Source organism: Meleagris gallopavo, chromosome 1 (genome assembly GCF_905368555.1).
Source record: "Meleagris gallopavo chromosome 1, MGAL_WU_HG_1.1, whole genome shotgun sequence".
In the NCBI taxonomy this organism is placed as follows: domain Eukaryota; kingdom Metazoa; phylum Chordata; class Aves; order Galliformes; family Phasianidae; genus Meleagris; species Meleagris gallopavo.
In genome coordinates, this window is record NC_139404.1 from 91,050,999 (window position 1) to 91,069,102 (window position 18,104).

Sequence of the window (18,104 nt, forward strand, 5' to 3'; positions counted from 1 at the left end):
TGTCGCAGTGATGACTGCCTCACATTTGAAGCATCCAGGCAGCCTCAGGAGTGTGCCAGTCTGTGGCTAAGGTCGGTGAGTCCCTAGTTCCCTTGAGTCCCACGGGCTGAGAACTTCACATCTAGAGACTGGTGCCTCTCTTCAACCTCCAGGTATGTATTGTCCAGGGGCTGCCCCTGCCTTAAGCTGTGGGAAGTGCTGTCTGAATTACAACAGTGACGTTCACTGAAAAGGAACAGGAGGACATTGAAATGGAGAGAGGTATGTGGCAAGAGTCTGCAGTTTACTTTGTAGAAGTTTTCCTAAGCGCTGAGACCACTCCTCCTCCCTCCTGCAGACAGGTCACACAGACAAATCGTCTGACCTCGCCTTGCTGCTGGCACGGCTGGCCTTGCTGAGGCGGCGTTTCTCATTGAAGTAGCTCTCAGGAAGGGCAGGTGCCGCACATTCATTGGCCACCTCTGGGCTTTCCATGTAGCTGGACTTCATGAAGGGCCCTTCCCCAGCAGCATCCTCCTGGCTGTGGACCCGCTCAGTGGCGAAGTTGGCTGTATTCTGCTGGGAGGCCATCTTGTTGCTGAAGGGGCTGATGAACTTCCCATTGGGACTTGCCAAACACTGATTAAAATCTGGTGGGGGAGTGTACATCTGGGCCCTTTCTACCTGTGGGGCGGACTCTAGCCTTCGAGGAGCTGTGCTAGGGCTGGGCTTGTAGGCACGGGAGCACCTCTCTTTGGCTTTCTTCCAGCCCAAGTGGTACAACTCAGCCAGGCTGAGGAACAGGGAGAGCACGGCCACGGCAAGCATGAAGATGATGAACACGTTCTTCTCTGTGGGACGGGAAACATAGCAGTTGACAGGGTGGGGGCAAGGTGCCCGCTGGCAGATGTACAGGGTCTCCAGGAAGATCCCATACAAGATGTATTGTCCCACAATGAAGGCAACTTCCATGGCAGTGCGAATCAAAATACTATAAACGTAGGTGTTCAGCAGACTGCCTCTGAGTATAATTTTGCCTCCTGATTCATCCCAGCAAGACAACTCAGTCTTCTCTGCCACGGGGCACTTCTGCTGATAGTACGTGTCACCATTGTTTTTCATCTCCTGGGCCTCTCTTTCTGCTTCCTTCATCTTCCTCTTCTCCTCCATGCGCACCGTATGCATCGCATGGCCCATATACACCAGGGATGGCGTGGAGACAAAGATGATCTGAAGGACCCAAAAGCGGACGTGGGAAATGGGGAAGGCCTTGTCGTAGCAGACGTTCTCGCAGCCAGGCTGCTGGGTGTCACACATGAAATCAGACTGCTCATCCCCCCAAGAGGACTCAGCTGCTGTACCAAGTACCAGCATCCGGAAGATGAACAGCACAGTCAACCAGACCTTCCCCACCACTGTGGAGTGCTTGTGGACCTCCTCAAGGAACTCTCCCAGGAAACTCCAGTCCCCCATTTCTGCTCACCAGGAGTGGGTAGAAGTCCTGAAGGCAGAATTGGAGACAGCCTCTGTGGGAGAAAATAGAAGAGAGTGATTCTAAGGTTAGGAAATGTCCAGCTTAGGGATGCATGGAGTGAATTGATTTATCTTGTATCAAAGGAAATGTTTTTATTTGACCTGATGTGATGAACAATGTGTTCATGTTTGCTGAAGACTTTGTTTCACATTCACTGAAGATAATGTGTGTTGGCTGGCTTTTTTTTTTTTTTTTAAATTCAGCTACTGAAACAGAAAGGGACTTTCTTAGCACGATCCATCTGCAATCTGTAAATGAGCCACTAAAATTTTGAGAGCGAGCCAGGTTTTTTCTTGCTTCAGAAAGTCCTGTCACCACAGTGCATACTGTGTCCTCTGTAGATTGTGTAGTTAAAGCAGTATTCATCCGTCTGCAAACAGTACTCTGGAGAATCCCTAAATGGGTTGATCTTCTGAGAGATAAGACTGGACCATACAGCTTGGTCTCAGCACTGCTTGGGTTCGTTCATATGTCACTTTTACATAATATCTGCACTGACACTTGGAATGTGAAGGCCTTGCAGATCTGGGCTTCGTTTCTGAGCTTGGTGTCACTACTGAAAGAAATGCATGGAGAGCCTTCCTGTTGCCCACCTGCCTTTTGCCCATAGGTTTTGCTTTGGTTTGGCAGTATAACTAGTTTTGACTGTTTCATTACAAGTTTGAACTGTTTGGGGATGTGTAGAGACTTCGGATTGCTGTGATAGTCTTGTAAACCTAACCTGCAGCCACACTGCCATACCTGCCCAAGAGGGATCTGCTGCCTAATCATAATGGTGGATCTCGTTCCTTCCTCTTAAGCCTTGAGATAATGTTCACTATTCAAGTTATATAGACAAAGAAAAAAAAGTCTTCCTGTAATGCTTCCCAGCAGACCAGCAGTTCCTGGGAACTAGGATTTGGAAGGTGGTTGCTGAGAGGAGGAAAAGTTAGTTGGGCTGGTAGTATGATGGCAGAGTCAGGATGTAGGAGAGCCTACTTCAGTTTTGTTTCTGACTCTGGCAGATTGTTTCTGGCCAGGTCACTTAACTCCCTGGATAAAAAGAGAATGCTAGGTTTAATCTGTCTTTTGTGGGGCTCTTATGTAATAATTTGGTCCGGTTAGGCTGACCATATGTATCTTCCCAGGCCACTGAGAAGCTTTTTGCTGTGCATGGGTTAGGGGCAAGGCTCTAAACGGTGGGCAGAATTACCTTGAAGATAATGCTCTCCCACAGTTCCTCTTTTTGAAAATAAGAGAACTTATTTAATTTTTTTAATTAAATAAAAAAACCTTTTTAATAAATATATGCGAACTTAATAATCATGGTAATGAAATACTAAAAGTACTAGACAAGGTAAATCTCAAAGTTATAGGCACCAAAAGTGTTAATGCTCCTTTGTTTTTCCTTTTCTCATATTTGAGAACCAGTTATTTTTGCCATGCAAAGGCTGTGGAGAGTAGACACTTAAATGCTGAAAATTTACTGCAGTAATATTGTGTAGATTTCCTGTGAGCAAAAGCTGGAGAGGATGGAGATATGATTGCTGAGAGAATGATACCCCTCCTCCAGCTATGTAACTGGTATAATTTAATGTAGCAATGCACACCATGATTTACACCATTACTTGTCTGTGCACAGCATCAGTCTGCAAGGATGGATGGGATGAAGATCAAAAGCTGAATCCTTAACCTGCTGGTGCTACTGAGGGCTGCCCTGAGGATTTCCCAGGTAAGGAGATGGGACGGGATTTCTGCTGCCCCTCTGCCTGTTGGAAGCTGTGTGAGGAGAGAGAAAGAAGAGGCAGATAGAGAAGCCAAGGATGGGCTGCGTCTCTTTGCTGGCAGACATACTGCAGTCATGTGAATGTAGATCCTGGAGACTTCTGGGGTATGCTAAAGCTGTTTCATCTGCTGCCAGTCAAGAACCAGAGGAGCAGCAACACAGAAAATCATTGTATCTTGCTGACTCTCCCCCTCCTGGCGCTGGTAAACTGAAAAATCGGAGGGCCTGTCTTCTGAAATGACTTTGACTTTGGTACAGTTAGTGCATTGGGGAAATTATCGTATGGCTTTGTTCTGTAAGCCCCAGGGAATTCAGTACAGACAGATAAATCAGGGATGGGAGATATTTACAGAGAGTTGTATTGAATCACAGGATTTTTTTTTTTTTTTTGCAGATTGATGACAAGGCATCCCCTATTGAAGGCTTCTATACCTAGACACTGGCAGATATTAAAATCAATGTGTACAGAACATGAACTTGGCAAACATGAGAGCAAGAAGAATCCAGAGATTAAAAATGACACTGGACATGTGAGTGACAGTCAACTGTTTGCACAACATCTTTCAAAAGGAGGTCAATCTAGATGACCAATGTTGGCAGCTATGAGGCTTGGACTGGGCAGTAGGACCACTCCTTCTGTCCTTCCCTTCTGGCTGCTCCCCTGCACAGGCTGCTTGGTGGAGGGGCTACCAAAGAGCAGAACGCCTCCTGTTGTTTCTGCTGCAGCCCCAGAGAGCCAGGGGGCTGCTACAAGGAGATAGGTGGACAGGAGAGAATGAGTGGTGGATACCAAGAGAAAGTGATTCCTTCTTAGTGTGGTGCTTTTGGCTTCGCTGTTTTTAGGTATTAGTGGGCTATTCTTGTGAAGCCAGTCAAAGAACCTCTGACAACAACAGACGAAAGCATCTAGTTCTGTGCTGCCAGCAAGCAAAGAATTATTGTCACCTCCTGACAGCCTTTCCAGGCTATGCAGGACAGACTCTGACCTAGCCATTTTCCTCAGGGCTTTACTATTCTTGGGAATTTTCCATATAGTTCCCTTTCCTCATTCCCAGACTGTTATCTCCACATGCTTTGACCTCTCAGCATGTGAGCATCTGTAGATTTTATATTCCTACTTTGGACTTAATTAGACAAATCTCATCTCTCTCTGGTGTGACTCAGCAAAAAATACCTTTGGGTATCTTTGTGAGGTCTCAGCACCTGATAGCAGAGGCTGCCTGACAGCAGTCATGCATATTCATGCAGTGTCTTGGGCTGTGCCACTGTGCTGTCGTGCACTTGGCTGGCAGCTTTCTGCTGGATCAACAAAGGAGTTGTGTGCAGCCAGGAGATCTTGGCAGCACGAAATGTGTATGTGACAAAGACCAGCATAGCCCAGCATAAACCCAGCGATGTGGCTGTTCTGCCTTAATCATCACCTGGAATGCAATTAAAGCTGGGAAAAAAACAAGTATCAAAACTGCAGACCAAGCATGGCATCCACCCAGCTCTGAGCCTTGTGACTGCCAAATTCCAAGATAAAAATACCCCAGTAAGACGGCACCTGCTTGTGTGCCAGGCTGGCTTGCCACCAAAGTATGGCTCTCCTCTATCCTTTCCTTGTGCTACCTTCCTCTGTGAGAAGTGTTCGTAGCTCTCAGAGCAGTTTTGTCTCTCGTGTTCCTGATGTCACGTGCTGTAAATGGCAGGCAGGCATTTTGCATCTCTGCTTCTTGCTCTGGCAAGTGAACTGGGCTGGGCAGACTGAATGGAGCTGTGGAGAACCGCTAAGAAAGCCGCACCAAAGAGGCAAGAAGGCTATTCCTGCCCACTTTTCTTCTTTATGAAAGTCTGATTCCCCAGGAGTTGTTAGGAATCCACTATTTCCCCCTCTTTAGAAGACAGGCGAGACTATCAGCAGTGATATAAATAGCTGGGCTCAACACTTCACACTAACTTTTCCCACAAGGAAGGTGACAGGAGGTCGACATCTCTGCGGGCTGTTTCTAAAATAAAGTGGAGAGCCTGATTATAATACCGTTCTGGTCTCCCTCTCTCAGCCCACTTCTTTCCCTTGGCAAGACCCAGGCAGGCTCAGAGAGGCTGTAGAGAAGGGCTCCTTTGTGTGAGGGAAGTGTGATTCCCAGAGAGGGGAGAAAGTAATGGATTCAAAGTCAGCGCATTTTGCTCAAGGCCGTGCAGCAGGTCCCCCACACTGAGCTAATGAAAGCCTCAGTCCTGTTTAGTGGAGCATCCCAGCCAGCTGCGGCAAGGCCAATGCCTAGGAGTTGCTTGTGGCCTGCCTTCCTCCAGCTGTGCCACTTCCTATCAGGCCCAGGCAATCTGTGGCACAGCAGATAGCTACTGCAGAGGCACGCGGCAGAGGTCTTTTCTCTTGCATTAATAATTGTCAAGTTGCAGCCAGACCTGAGAGCTCCCAGCACTGTAAATTTGGCTGTTCACACCTGTAGAGACTTAGAAAGAGGCTTCCAGCTCTGCGCTGCCAGGTAGTTAACCCAGATTTGCTTTACAGCTGTACATTTCACTTAGCGATCTCCAGCCCCCCATTAGCAGCAGTACAGTCTTTCAGCATCCCACTTAGGTGCAGAAATGCTCACACTGCTTGTTCAAGGTCACTGTGTCACTGGAAGCATGGGGATAGGGGCTGTGACTTGTAAACCTATGGCCTTTTTTTCTGTATCGCACTGCTTCTTAGACTTTCTGATAGTGACACAGCACTGCTTCTATAGCACTAGGACATGTGCTTCTACAGACCAAAGCCACAGGGCAAGTTGATGCCTTTCTTGCTTGTATCTCGAGACAATCTTGAACACTAGGTTGGTTGGGGCCCTGGGCAGCCTAATCTAGTGGAGGGCAACTCTGCCCCCAGCAGGGGGGTTGGAACTAGATGATCTTTGAAGTCCCTCCCAACCCAAGCCATGCTAGCATTCTGCAATCTGAAATAAATTCCCATCACGCTACTCTTCTGTAGCAGGGATGCCTGGCAGAACCAGAGTTGTGGTTTCCCAAGAAGTGACCATCTTGTTATTGCAGCAGAGCCCACAGCCCTGGGTCAGTGTCCCAAAGGAAGCTGACTTTTCAGTATACAAATACAGTGTTCCTTTGTTGTCAGGACTTGGTCAGGGAGCCTTCTAGGGGCACATGACTTACAACATTAAAAGATGAATAAATTTAGAAATGCTCTCTCCAACGTGAGAGTGATGCTTTGAATTCCAGAGGCTTTTTAGAGCCTTGGGACATAAACAGTGCAACGGGATGTAAATCAATGCAGTGCTGAAGCCCATCTCAGTATGCACCTTTTTGTTCAGTTAGCTGGCATTGGCTTTTTCATATGTATATACAAGAGATGAGCAGTGACACATCAGGTATCATCATCCAAAGCTTACCAAAATTTCTTCTCAGGAAAAACAGTGATGCGGGGAGGTGGTGGTGGAGTCACCATCCCTGGGAGTTTTCCAGATACACACAGATGTGGCACTTGGGGACACTGTTAGTGGACATGGTGGTGGTGGGTTGGTGATGTGACTAGATGAACTTAGTGATCGTTTCCAACCTTTCTGATTCTGTGATTCTATGAAACCCCATTCCTATGGCTTCATATGTATGTACATGTGTTTATGACAAATTTCTGCCTGAAATAGGCCAGTTTTTTAGCCTAAGTGGTTACTCTGATCTGTGCATGGATCTGAACTGATAAGTTCATGTTTCTTTCTGCTTACAAAAATAAAAGGAAGTCTGACATATTTGCTTGGGTTCCTTTCTAGTTGCTTGGGTTCTGAATCCTGTCCTGAATAAGCAGCAAGGACAGTTACTTTGACTCCTGTGCTCATATCTCACAGGAGAGGCTCTTTGTTAGCACCTCTGTCCCAGCAGACAGCCACCCTGTGCTTCTCATCTCTCTGTTCATCCTGAGTTCGCTGCAGATTCTGGAGGGGTCGTGCTGATACCCAGACCATTGCCCAGCTTGCAGTTGCAGACAGCTCATTATTCCTAATGAGGTGTGCCTTCCCCCTCCTCTCCAAATGTGGAAAATCTCAGAGTTCACAAAAAAGAGAGTGGGTGAGGAGATAAGGGAGCCGAATAACCTGTCACCTCCTGACGCACATGGGCACAAGGGGAGCTCACTCAACACTTCCAAGTGCATACATCAGGGATGTGTTACACACAGATGACGGTATTATGTGGAATATTTTCATCTGAAGTGATAGTGGAAACTGCAGACTCGCCATTTGCTGAACTGTTATTGCTTGTCTATACATGACATACAATGTTTTTGGTTTTGTTTTCTTTTTCTTGTCTGTAGTCAAATTGTGCTCATATGTAACCTAGGCATTAGGGCCAAGCTCTGCCCTATGCACACACAGGAAACTAAAATCAGAGAAGGCCTTAAACTCATCTGGGTCCAGCTGAGGAATGAATTTGTCCCTCTGTGTTTGAACGCCTGCTTGAAATAGTTACGTGGTAGTGGCATCCAGGCTTATACTTAGCATGCAGGGAGCACCCTCTCATTCTCTTGGGATTCACTCTGTGCTTTGCAAATGTCGGCCCTTAGCCAAACAAATGTAATAGAACTGAACTTGGGATAAGCTAAATAAAGGTGCAGATATGCTTTTTGCTAGAAAAAAAAACACACAATTCTCTCTCTGATGTAAATGCTGTGAACAGGCTGATGGATATTATTCCTTATTCCTTAACCAATATGTTGAAGAGCATCCATTTTGGAATTAGAGAGCGTGGTGTTCTTGACAGTTTATTTATCTCAGTAGGGAGAAGCTAATCTAGATGTATTGGCAACTGATATTAAATTGGGCAGTGCTGTGTACCAGAGAGGGGACAGCCAAACAAGGCAGAGGGAGCTGTGGAAGGCAGAAACATGTTGACAAATGTGGGGATTGCTGTAGTAAAGAAGTTCCTGAGCTCTGCTGACAGAAACTGTTTATGTGCATTGCGTTGCGTTGTCTGTTGCGTTGTGTTGTCCATGGAGGAGGCTGGTGTACGGAGACATGGAAGTGATGGTAAGCATCACAATGGACCTGATATAGTGGTAAAAAACCAGTCTACATGAGCTTAGGCTGTTCCACAAACTGCACGAGATGCAACTCAGAGCAGTGTTGGGGTAAAACAGACTGTAGAGGTAATGGGAAAAGGAAAGGGCTCATGTTCAGACTTAGCACATCCCTTCTTCTTCCTTCTGCCTACCCCTTCCCTTCTCTGGACATTTGCCTCAGCTGTTTGGCTCCTTTGATTAGTTAACTCTCTATGGCACTCGAGTTGCTAGCGCTTTCTGCTTTAGAATGAGGAATTTTTCAGCAGTCGTCTACTGCCCACTTAGTATTACCTCATCAAATTCTTTCTGTCCAAAGAACCATAGGATTCTCTTCACACCCCAGCATCACTGCCATAGCTTTACCTCCAAGTATTTTGTTTCTCATTCAGAGCAGAGCATGGCTGTAGCTTGTGAGTGGGTTATTTTATATACTCAGGATATGTGCATATATCTACATATATATAACCCTTTAAGAAAAACTAATATTAACTTTTCAAAACCAAGCAGCAGAGAGTAATCAAGAAGTTACTTTTCTAAGTAATCTTAATTCAATCTCTTTGTGCCTGTGCCTCATAGCTATGAGCCTTTAACCACATCCTCACATTGTCACCTCATTCTTTGTACAGGATGCCTGCCTCATTCTGTGCCAGCCTGGCTGGGGCTTTCTTGCACAGCAGCTATTCAATGTTTTGTTTTCTCCTTATTGTTCAGTGGGTGGCCTGTGCCTCATTTACTGTACATTATTCAAGTCTGATTCAAAAGACAGAATTATTCGTTTCCTCATGGGTTTTCCTACAACTTTCATCCCAACAGTACCTGATTGCTTCACAGTTATTTCTTTACTTATTTTCATTACTACTTGGAGATATGGTGATGGTATTCTATCAACTTTACAACAGTCAGAGATTAAGATAAAAAATGTTCATTACTTTCAGAAGCTGGTTGGAGATGTTGCTAATCTGTTTTTTTCCACCCCCCTCCGTATTCTCAGACCTATATAATGTATATTTGATACAGAGCTCTCTTTGGTTAGCAGTGGAGCAGGAGCATTTATCAGTTCCACCTGTTAGACCGCGTCTAAAAGGCACAACTGGGGGACCATTTGTGAACAAACCCGGATTGAGTGATTTTCCTCATCATGGCATAGGACACTGGAGTAAACAGCAAGAATAAAACCCTGTCTTCTTGGATACCTTTATGTGTTTTTAAACTGGAGATAGTTTTTCTCCCATGCCACTATTCTCTCCCTTTTCCACCAGACGCTAGGGCTCTGGAACACCCTGGCTGGACTGCTGTTTCTGTGGTCACTCTGTGCCCAGACAAAGGCATCTGCTGGCTTTCCACTTCCAAGGGAGAAGAGCTTCGTACAGAAATTCTCAACCATTCTCAAGATATGTCCATCATGACAAAGGTAATGATGAGAGAAGGAAATGTAAGTGTAAAACTCTTAGTTCTTACATTAAAAAAACACTGACCCCTCTTGGAAAATAACACTGACCCCTCTTGGAAAATACACTGAAGAGACTTAAGAGGCATGCATCTCTGTGTTCATTTCGTGCTGCATGGCATGAATGTTTCTTTGTTTCAGGAAAGAGCCGGCCTGTTAGTGCGCTGCTTAGAGAGATCTCTCTGTTGCTTATCAATAGCCATAAAATTGATTTATTTTTCTCTTTATGAATTCTTAGCTTGAAGATTGAAGTTTCTCTGGTGCCCCCTGGGAGCTATTTCTAATTTTAAGTCTCTGTCCTCGTGCTTCATACAGAAGCACCCGAGGTGCGGAGCAGTCTCTGAAATCTGCTCCCTAATGACCTGGAATAGAGCTGAATTACTCATTCCTTCAGTGCTTTGAGATAAGTCAGAAAACAAGGACAAACGTGCAGAATGAGTGAAATCTGTCTGAAGGTCAAAAAGAGAAGAGAAGCTGGATAGGAAGTTCTGTGTCTTCTGGCAAGATTTAAATTTTTCATGTGGAAATCCAAAATACTAAAGAATTGTGATAATGTATTCTGTTGAGTGGAAAAGCAAAAACAAATCCCAAATACTTACAGTAGCAGGAATACTTAACATAGTTCCCAGCAACCAGATTCTGATGAGTATTTTAAACCCTAAACCCTCAGGAATTCTCCTAAACTATTGTTTTGCTCTCAAGGAAAGAGGAAAGAAAGTCAGAAAGATTCTGTTTTCTTCTCAGAGATTTTTAAAAGACTAGCTGATGCAGAAATGTTTGGCTTCTAGCACAAACACAGCAAGGATGTGAGAATTCTGAATAACAGTTTAACCCACTCCTAGCTGCACACAAATATGCAGACACATATCCCATGCGTTAAGTTCTTTAGCTTTAATGAGAGGATCATATAAGCAGCAGGAAAAACTTTTCACATATACTGCTTCACCAAGATTTTAGCATGGAGGAAGACTTCAACAATTAAGGCTCATTTACCCAGTTAGGGTTTTTTTTTTTTTTTGTCTAAAGTTTATCCAGAGATGCTATTTACATCATCATCCTCTGATGGGTTTGTGTAGTACTCTGGGACGGGGTATTGCCTCAGTTTACTCGAGCTGTTAAAACCAGAATGGCACAAAACTCATTCATTAGATGCTACAAATGATGAGTAGAATGACCCTTTGGGAAATGAAAGGGGTTACCGAAGGAACTGTGCTGGATTAGAGGTGGCAATTATCAGATAACCTTTGCATTCAGTCATTGCTTCTTTCCAGATGGATCTATAAAGGTACTGTATTTTCAAGTTACGCTGTTCGAAACATGCAAGAGATGTTAAATTATAGAAGTGTAATAGGATAATTATTCAAAATGCAAGGGGAAAAAAGTTTGGAAGGCAAATAAAAAGAGGAATCTGCTAGTGGGAGTGTTTGTCCCCTAGGTCTGTGTGCCTCTTTGCTGAGGCTGCTCTCAGCAGTGCTGGGATGAAGAAGAAAAGCAGTCCACCCGCGGTGCGTGCCGTACATATGACTGGGGGACACGAGCAAGACAATCTCCTATACTTGACGTGCATTCCCAGAGTCCATGTCACAAACTGGCCAGGACAGAATATTCTCAAGGAAAAGAAGCTGCAACATTTCAAACTATCGTGTGTGCTCTGGAACACAGGCAGCTCAAGCAGACACTTGATAAAGCACTTATGCCCTAGTAGCTTCTCACAGGTAAGATTTCCCTTCATCACACTCCCTAAAGCAGCCTGATAGTGTGCTGAAACAGGATCTAGGAGAAACTGCGGTTTGCACATTACAATGTCTGAGGGTACTTGGAGCTTTTATCCTGTCTTCCTGTACACTGAAATCTGTTGGGATCCACGTTCACTGTAAGGAGGCTCTTCTGTGAGTGCCCGTGGCAAAAGTAGTGTAATTTTTTAAATGCTCCAAGCCCACCTTGTTACTAGGGAATGTTTTGGAGAGAAATGGGAAGAAAATGCAGAATTCTGAAGTTATTTTTGGCTGTCCTTCTTTTCTGCCTCACCAAATCCATCTCTCCCCTCTTGCTATTTTACCCTGTAGTCTAACAGCCTGCTCTCCCTATTGATGCTTCTTCAGTTATTTACCCCTCATGGTTACTTACCTGATTTCCAGTGTCTTTTCTTCTGCCTCCTTTCCTTGCTTCAGCACTTCTCCTTCCTGTAATTGAGTTGAATCCTTTGTTCTTCTCAGTCACTTGGTTTTATTCCTTTGGTATGGTTCTCTCTCTCTCTTCTCTTCTTTTTTCTCCACCCCCTTTCCATGTCACTTTCTGTCTTCCCCACCACCTCTCTGCCTTTCCCCTTCTTTCTTCACCTACTTTTCTTGTCTCTCCCACAACCTCCAACTTAATCTTTCTATTTTCAAACCTAGTTTCCTGTTGTTTTTCCTTTAAAGACCATGGGTTTTATTCCTCCCTCTCCATTCTCAGCCTCTCCCTGTGCCACCCTCCCCACACTGACTGGATGCACTTACTACTGCCTTCTCCCTGTCCCTTACAGTTGCTGCTGCCAATGCTCCTTACACCTCCTCCCCCAGATAACACGCCATGGTCTAAGTCTTCCTTAAATGAAAAGAGACAGGGTTGCCCCACAGCTACCCCAGCTAGAACCTGAGAAGGCTCTTCTGCACAGGACATCAATGAAGGATTTTTTTTTTTTTGACTCATTCAGGATTAAGCAAAGCAGAATCTATGAGGAGTGGGGTCCTGTGCCTCTCCAAGGAGCTCCAAGGAGCTGGAGCATAGCTGCTGCCTTGTCCCACAGGGCACTTAGTGCTTCCCAGGAAGGTGTCCCAGGTCCCCTTACAGATGCATACAGAACAACCTGTCTGTCAGGTGTGGTGGTTTTTGACAACCTCCCACATTCCTGTACACACACACACTCTGATGAAGGGGCCTTTCTTACAAATGCTTTTGGCACACTGAGGTACATTTTATGTACATGTCAAATTGAGCTTCTGAATCCTGTACATTGGGCCAAGAGATGAGGGTGAATTAGAAATACCTTCTGGCTTTGATAAAGGCTGATCTGAAGGAATCAGTGTCAGGAGAATGTGATTTGCTTAAAAGGCTTTTGCTACGCACAGGCTTTGGCTGGTGTTCCTCTAGCAGCCCTTCCTGACCTAGGTATCTCCCATCCAGAACATAACTCCCCAGTTGTCTCTGTATGGCAGCTAGTGTAGATCATGAAGCAAAGGTAGCTCTGAGAGTAAGCCACAGGACTGCGTGGGCACTCTCACCCTGTAGCTAGAAATGCACCTCCTTTTCAGGAGAGCAAATCTCCCTCCTGCTATATCCTCACTGATGACTATTGCAGGATGTGCGGTACGTTCCCATAACAGTTCAGTAAACTGATATTGAGAAACCAATAATTGTTTGTCACTGCATTTCTAACTTTGTTGAAGGGTCTCCTATGACTTCAAAGAAAATAAGAATATTTCTGGAGTTCATTTTCTCTCTCCTGCATAATAGTATTATGCCTGTGATTATCCCGTTGATTTTATGCCAGTGAAATTGTCAAACATTTCATCATAGAGATGTCCAAAACAGGTATTAGTAATACAGCTCTACTTTGGGCTTTGGGCTTGTCAGGTATTTCTTTCTCACATGCAGTTCTTGTGAGCAAGCTGTCTGAAATGCAACATCTGCTCCCTTCCATGCTGTACCTTTGTTGTGCACTCAGGATAGTCAGATCTGATTTTTCTTTATCATTCCTTTGTTTTTTCTTACCCGAGCATTGTTCCAGTGTGGAATGCTGTTTCCCCTACAATCAAACAGTTATGCTGTAGTTCTATTGATGAATACAGGGAGAAGGATTCTGTCAAATACACACATTGTGCACATGAAGTGACTGTTATGAGCTCTTTCCTTTTTTTTTTTTTTTTTTTTTTTGGTGATGGTGGGATCTGTTTGAATTTTGATGCACAGAAGGGAAATGGGTGAAGGCCATGTAGGATGCAAAAGACAGTAGAGAATGGAGGTGTTGTATGGACGCCTCTGCCAGACCCTCAGTGTGCCCTTCTTCTTCTATTGCCACCTCTTTTAAGGAAAACAGAGGCAGCTTCTCCAGCTCCATTAGTGAGCTGGGAAGAAGGATTTTCTTCCTTCCCCAGGCAACTGCAATGCAAAACTTTTATGGCTTGAATGAGGAGATCAAGTGGAAGAGAATATTCCCCTAGATAGTGGGAATGAGATGAACAGCTGACGGTTGCCTTGTGCAGCTTGTGAATCTCAGCAGTTTGTAGTGCTGTGGAACATATTTTGCAGGAAAGGGAAATATAGGAGGTAAGGGAAAAATAGAACAACATGTGCCATCTTTTGATCAAAGGTAAATGGCTTTTTGGGGGTAAGATTTCTGCTCTTCTTGGTAAAAGAAACATAGCAGACTGTATCTACGTAGTCTTCAGTGAGGCACAAGATATGCTGTGCCAGAAAAAAACAAATTAATGCAAAAGACTCAGCTGAAGAAGGCAGGGATTATTAGAGAAATCCTCAAGTGAGTAAGAGATTGATGGGATTGAGACACCAGTTCCCTAATAATCTGAAAGGAAGTTAGCTGTGAGGCTGATCAAAGATTGTACTTAGGACTGATCTTTTGAAATGTTTGTGTTAATTACCTTGGCACCAAAAGTAGAAATGCTACTGAAATCTGCTGATGTAGGGAAGCTGGTAGGTATTATCAGGGCAAAGGTGGATTCCAGCACCAGGAGAACTGAAGGCTCTTTACGACTGGAGTGACTGAGGTGAGGTTTAAATTGGAAAATACAAAGTCACACACACTCCAGGGCCTTGCTGCTGAGAGAGTAAGGAAAATTAGCATTTGGAAGTTCCTAGCTGACATGACAGAGAAGGGGAACGTCCTGGGTGAAGGTCACCAGGGGAGGAACCAGCGATGGGATGTGTAGGTGAAAATGGCAAGTGAGCTCCCAGGACACAGCAGTTTTCCACTTGCAGCAGCTAAGATTAATGTCATCCAAGAGGATGTGAGACCCCCACCAGAGCAGTGTGTGCAGTGCCTGCCCATGTTCAAGAAAGACGTTCAGCTTGGAACAGGTGCAAAGAAAGGCATCAGGGTGATCAGAGGAATGGAAAAGTGTCTCTCAGCCAAGTGTGTTTACTTATCAGTCACAGAAGTGACTGCAAACAGATATTTGAGCTGATTTGAAAATAGATGAGATACAAGTACAAGCTTTCCTACATTCATTATTTCACACTGAACTTCATGCTACTGCAGCTACCTGAAGTAATTAAAACACAGCATGACGTGCCTGCAGGGCAAATACTACAAGGGAGCTTGGTTACATGTCTGGCAGAACAAACGTTAAGAGAGGAGAGATTTGCTGCCTATAAATACTTCTCAGAGATGGGGGTTGGGCGAGTAAGTGCAAGGGAGAGAGAAGAGCTACATACACTAAAGGACAATGTGGCATAAGAATAAATAGATATAAATTGGCCATGAATGAATTTAGGTTGGAAATCAGAAGGTTTCTAAGCAACAGGGCAGAGGAGGTGCTGGAACAGCATTCTAGTAACAGAAGTGAGGGCGGAAACCTAATGAGATTTAGGATAGAGCTTAGTAAGTTTAGAAAAGGCCATTTGTTTTGTACTTGCCTGTTACTCAAAGGGATTGAAGCTGATAAGCCAAGAGGTCCCTTTTTCATTCTATTTCCCACACTTCCCTTATTGCCTTATCAGAACTGCTCCTTTTCATGCAGAAGCCAGGTAAATCCTGCACAGAGTTTCAGCGTGATGAGTTTTTCAGCATTGATCCCATGACTATTTAATGGAGTATTCATTCTGTGTCAAGGATTTAAACAAACAATGAGAGCAAGCCGACACAATGCATGGAGAAGGTCTGCAAAGGTGCAGTAATATAGATGGGAGTTCAGATAGGAAAGAGCTTCTTCACATAAAGCAGATGCTCTTGCAGCATCTGGCTTTGCTGAAAAGCTGTTTCAAATGTGGGTAAATGTTCTCCTGAGATTTGAGAACTTCAAGAGATTGCCTGAAAGTAAAATACCTTGTTCTGTCCTGCTGTTACGGAGCCCTTTGTGCCTGGGCAAATATCAGATTTACTGCCCTGGGAAATTTCGGACACCTCTCTGTCACCACCAATGGTTGAGAGAGAAAATTCTTGTAGGTATGTTATCTCCCATGCCTGGCCAGCATTGCAGTTACTCTGTTTCTTTAAATTGTCACATGCTGGATGGACACAGCTAAGTACTCCCTCTCAAGTGCCTGTGGATGCTACCTTCCTGGTGAAGCTTTTTATCCAAAGTCCCCGGGAATGGATATGATTGAAAGAGAAGGAGAGAGAAAGTTCTCAGTTATCTATTAGACCTCTGGAGACAGCTTGAAGGCATCTTCCAGCTAAAGGCAAATTCCCAAAGACGGGCCTGGCCCAAGGGAGCAGGAGCAGCATGTAATGATAGGTCCCCAAATGACAGGGGATAGTTTTATAGTCGCTATTCCTCCCTTAGTAAAAAAAATCCCCATTTATGTCATTATATATGGACGTTTTCCCCTTGATTTCTTTCCAGCCTGTATTGGGCTCGTGCGGCAAGCTTTTTGTAGTGAAGAGGCTGCAGAGGTGGCTGCCCCACGTCAGAGCAAAGCAGCTCCAGCTGCTCCAACAGAGACATGCTGCTGCCAGAACTGAGCTGTGAGCGATGCTCGGTGTGCTCTGGGAGAGAGGAGTTAAGGAAGGGAAAATCTGCTGTGCAACAGCAGCTGGGAGAGAGAGGTGAGAGATGTGAGAGGAACAACCCTGCAGGCAACAAGGTCAGTGCAGGAGGAAGGTAGGAGGTGCTCCAGGTGCACAGCAGCAGTTCCCTGCATCCCAGAGGAGGTCCATGGTGGAGCAGGAAGTCTGGGGAAGCATGAGTGGTGACCATGAAGGAGCAGCAGAGATGAAGGACTATGAACTGACTGCAGCCTCTATTCCCCTATACTGCTCACAAGGAGGAGGTAGACAAGGGTGAATGGGGTCGAAGTGTGATTATAGTTTGCTATTATCTTCTCACTACTCTAGTTTATAATTAATAAGCAATAAATTATATTAATCTCCCTACGCTCAGTCTGTTTTGCCCATGATGGCAACTAGTGAGCAGTCTCTCTGTCCTTATCTCAACTCGCGAGCTCTTCTTCATTGTATTTTCTTCCCTTCATCTTTTGAGGAAGGGGAAGGAGAGAGGAGTTTGGTGAAGTTGAGCTGCCCATCAGCATGAAACCACCACACAGCTCAGAGTACCAGAATGAGAAAAGAGGAAACGAGAACCAACAAGGTGTGAAATGTCACTGTGTGCCAGCATCACCTGCCAATAACATTTTCAGCAGGAAAAACCTGAAGAGGACTTCATCTCCCTGAGAAGAAAGGACCATCTATCCCAAAGTAAATGCTTACTTGTCCTCTTTGTGTTACTGGAAATCAAACACTGCTTCCACCTCCTAACTCTGCAGCGTATCTCAGTAGTTGAGAAGTGCTTTGCAAATAATAACGCAATAATAAACACTCTCCTTGCTCCACAGGTGGAGGAACCAAACCATGGGGATCCTAAAAGATTTGTCCAAGGGATGAACAAGCCATTTTCAAGCAAGAAATCCTCACCTACCCAGCCACCAGACATTCACCTTGTCCTGTAAATTTCCACCTCGATGAACTGCTGCTTCACACAAGTATAGTATACATGCATATGTACATAAATATGTTTCACGAAGTGAGAAGAAAAGAAAGAACAGAGAGTTACCTCTTTTTGCAGAGCCTGCACAGGTGGAGGGAGGAGCAGGTGGCTGACTGAAGTGTTTGCTTCAGCACAGCCCCCTCTATCTCACTGGAGCCCACCTCTCTGTCCCCGTTTGGCTCCCAGAAGAGATCCGTGTCTGACGGAGGACACTTTGGGCAGGTGAGCACACCCCAGTCAACTCCCTGGAACTCAGCTTCCCGCTGTGGTCTGACAAGGGCTCACTGGCCGGATATTCCCTCCGGCCTGAAGGACCAATGCTGGAGGAGCCTGGCTCCCGAGCTGTTCCTGACATGCACTGGCAGCTGTCTGCCTGTCGTTCTTTTAAAGAGTCTTCGTGGATCAGGATAAAAATGTGATCTTACGCAGGCGGCATTGTAAGCACAACTTGGCTCAAGTTCAGCTCTTCCTCTGGCTCCCAGCTACTCTATTTTTAATGAAGGAATTTGAGGCTATCAGAAAGGAAGTCAAATTGTTTTAGGAAAACAATAGAAAAGCAACTTAAAGTTTATTAGCTTCCTGCCCAGGGCCTGGGACCAACTTGTCAAACTTATTAGAGTGATGGC

General features: G+C 45.0%; 1 protein-coding gene and 1 long non-coding RNA gene across 3 annotated transcripts; one reads left to right on the top strand and one right to left on the bottom strand.

Moving 5' to 3' along the window:
* Positions 1-145: 145 nt before the first annotated feature.
* Positions 146-17,862, bottom strand: GJA5 (gap junction protein alpha 5). 2 transcript variants are annotated; one of them, XM_003202851.5, is made up of 2 exons: positions 17,545-17,862; positions 146-1,505 (listed from the first exon to the last, which is right to left on the bottom strand). In XM_003202851.5, exon 2 carries the CDS (start codon positions 1,450-1,452, stop codon positions 343-345), a length of 1,110 nt encoding a protein of 369 aa, XP_003202899.1. In that variant the 5' UTR covers positions 1,453-1,505; positions 17,545-17,862; the 3' UTR covers positions 146-342. The 2 variants fall into 2 exon arrangements, with proteins under 2 accessions (XP_003202899.1, XP_010719804.1); XM_010721502.4 differs by lacking the exon at positions 17,545-17,862 and adding an exon at positions 11,903-12,439.
* Positions 3,339-17,546, top strand: LOC146545514 (uncharacterized). The gene is made up of 5 exons (XR_014887536.1): positions 3,339-3,808; positions 9,588-9,739; positions 11,211-11,490; positions 16,975-17,189; positions 17,327-17,546. It is a non-coding gene; the product is annotated as an uncharacterized LOC146545514 (long non-coding RNA).
* Positions 17,863-18,104: the final 242 nt, after the last annotated feature.

What these genes read in the sequence shown, in the direction of transcription:
- GJA5 (XM_003202851.5), bottom strand. Translation starts at nt 1,452, where the DNA reads ATGGGGGACTGGAGTTTCCTGGGAGAGTTCCTTGAGGAGGTCCACAAG.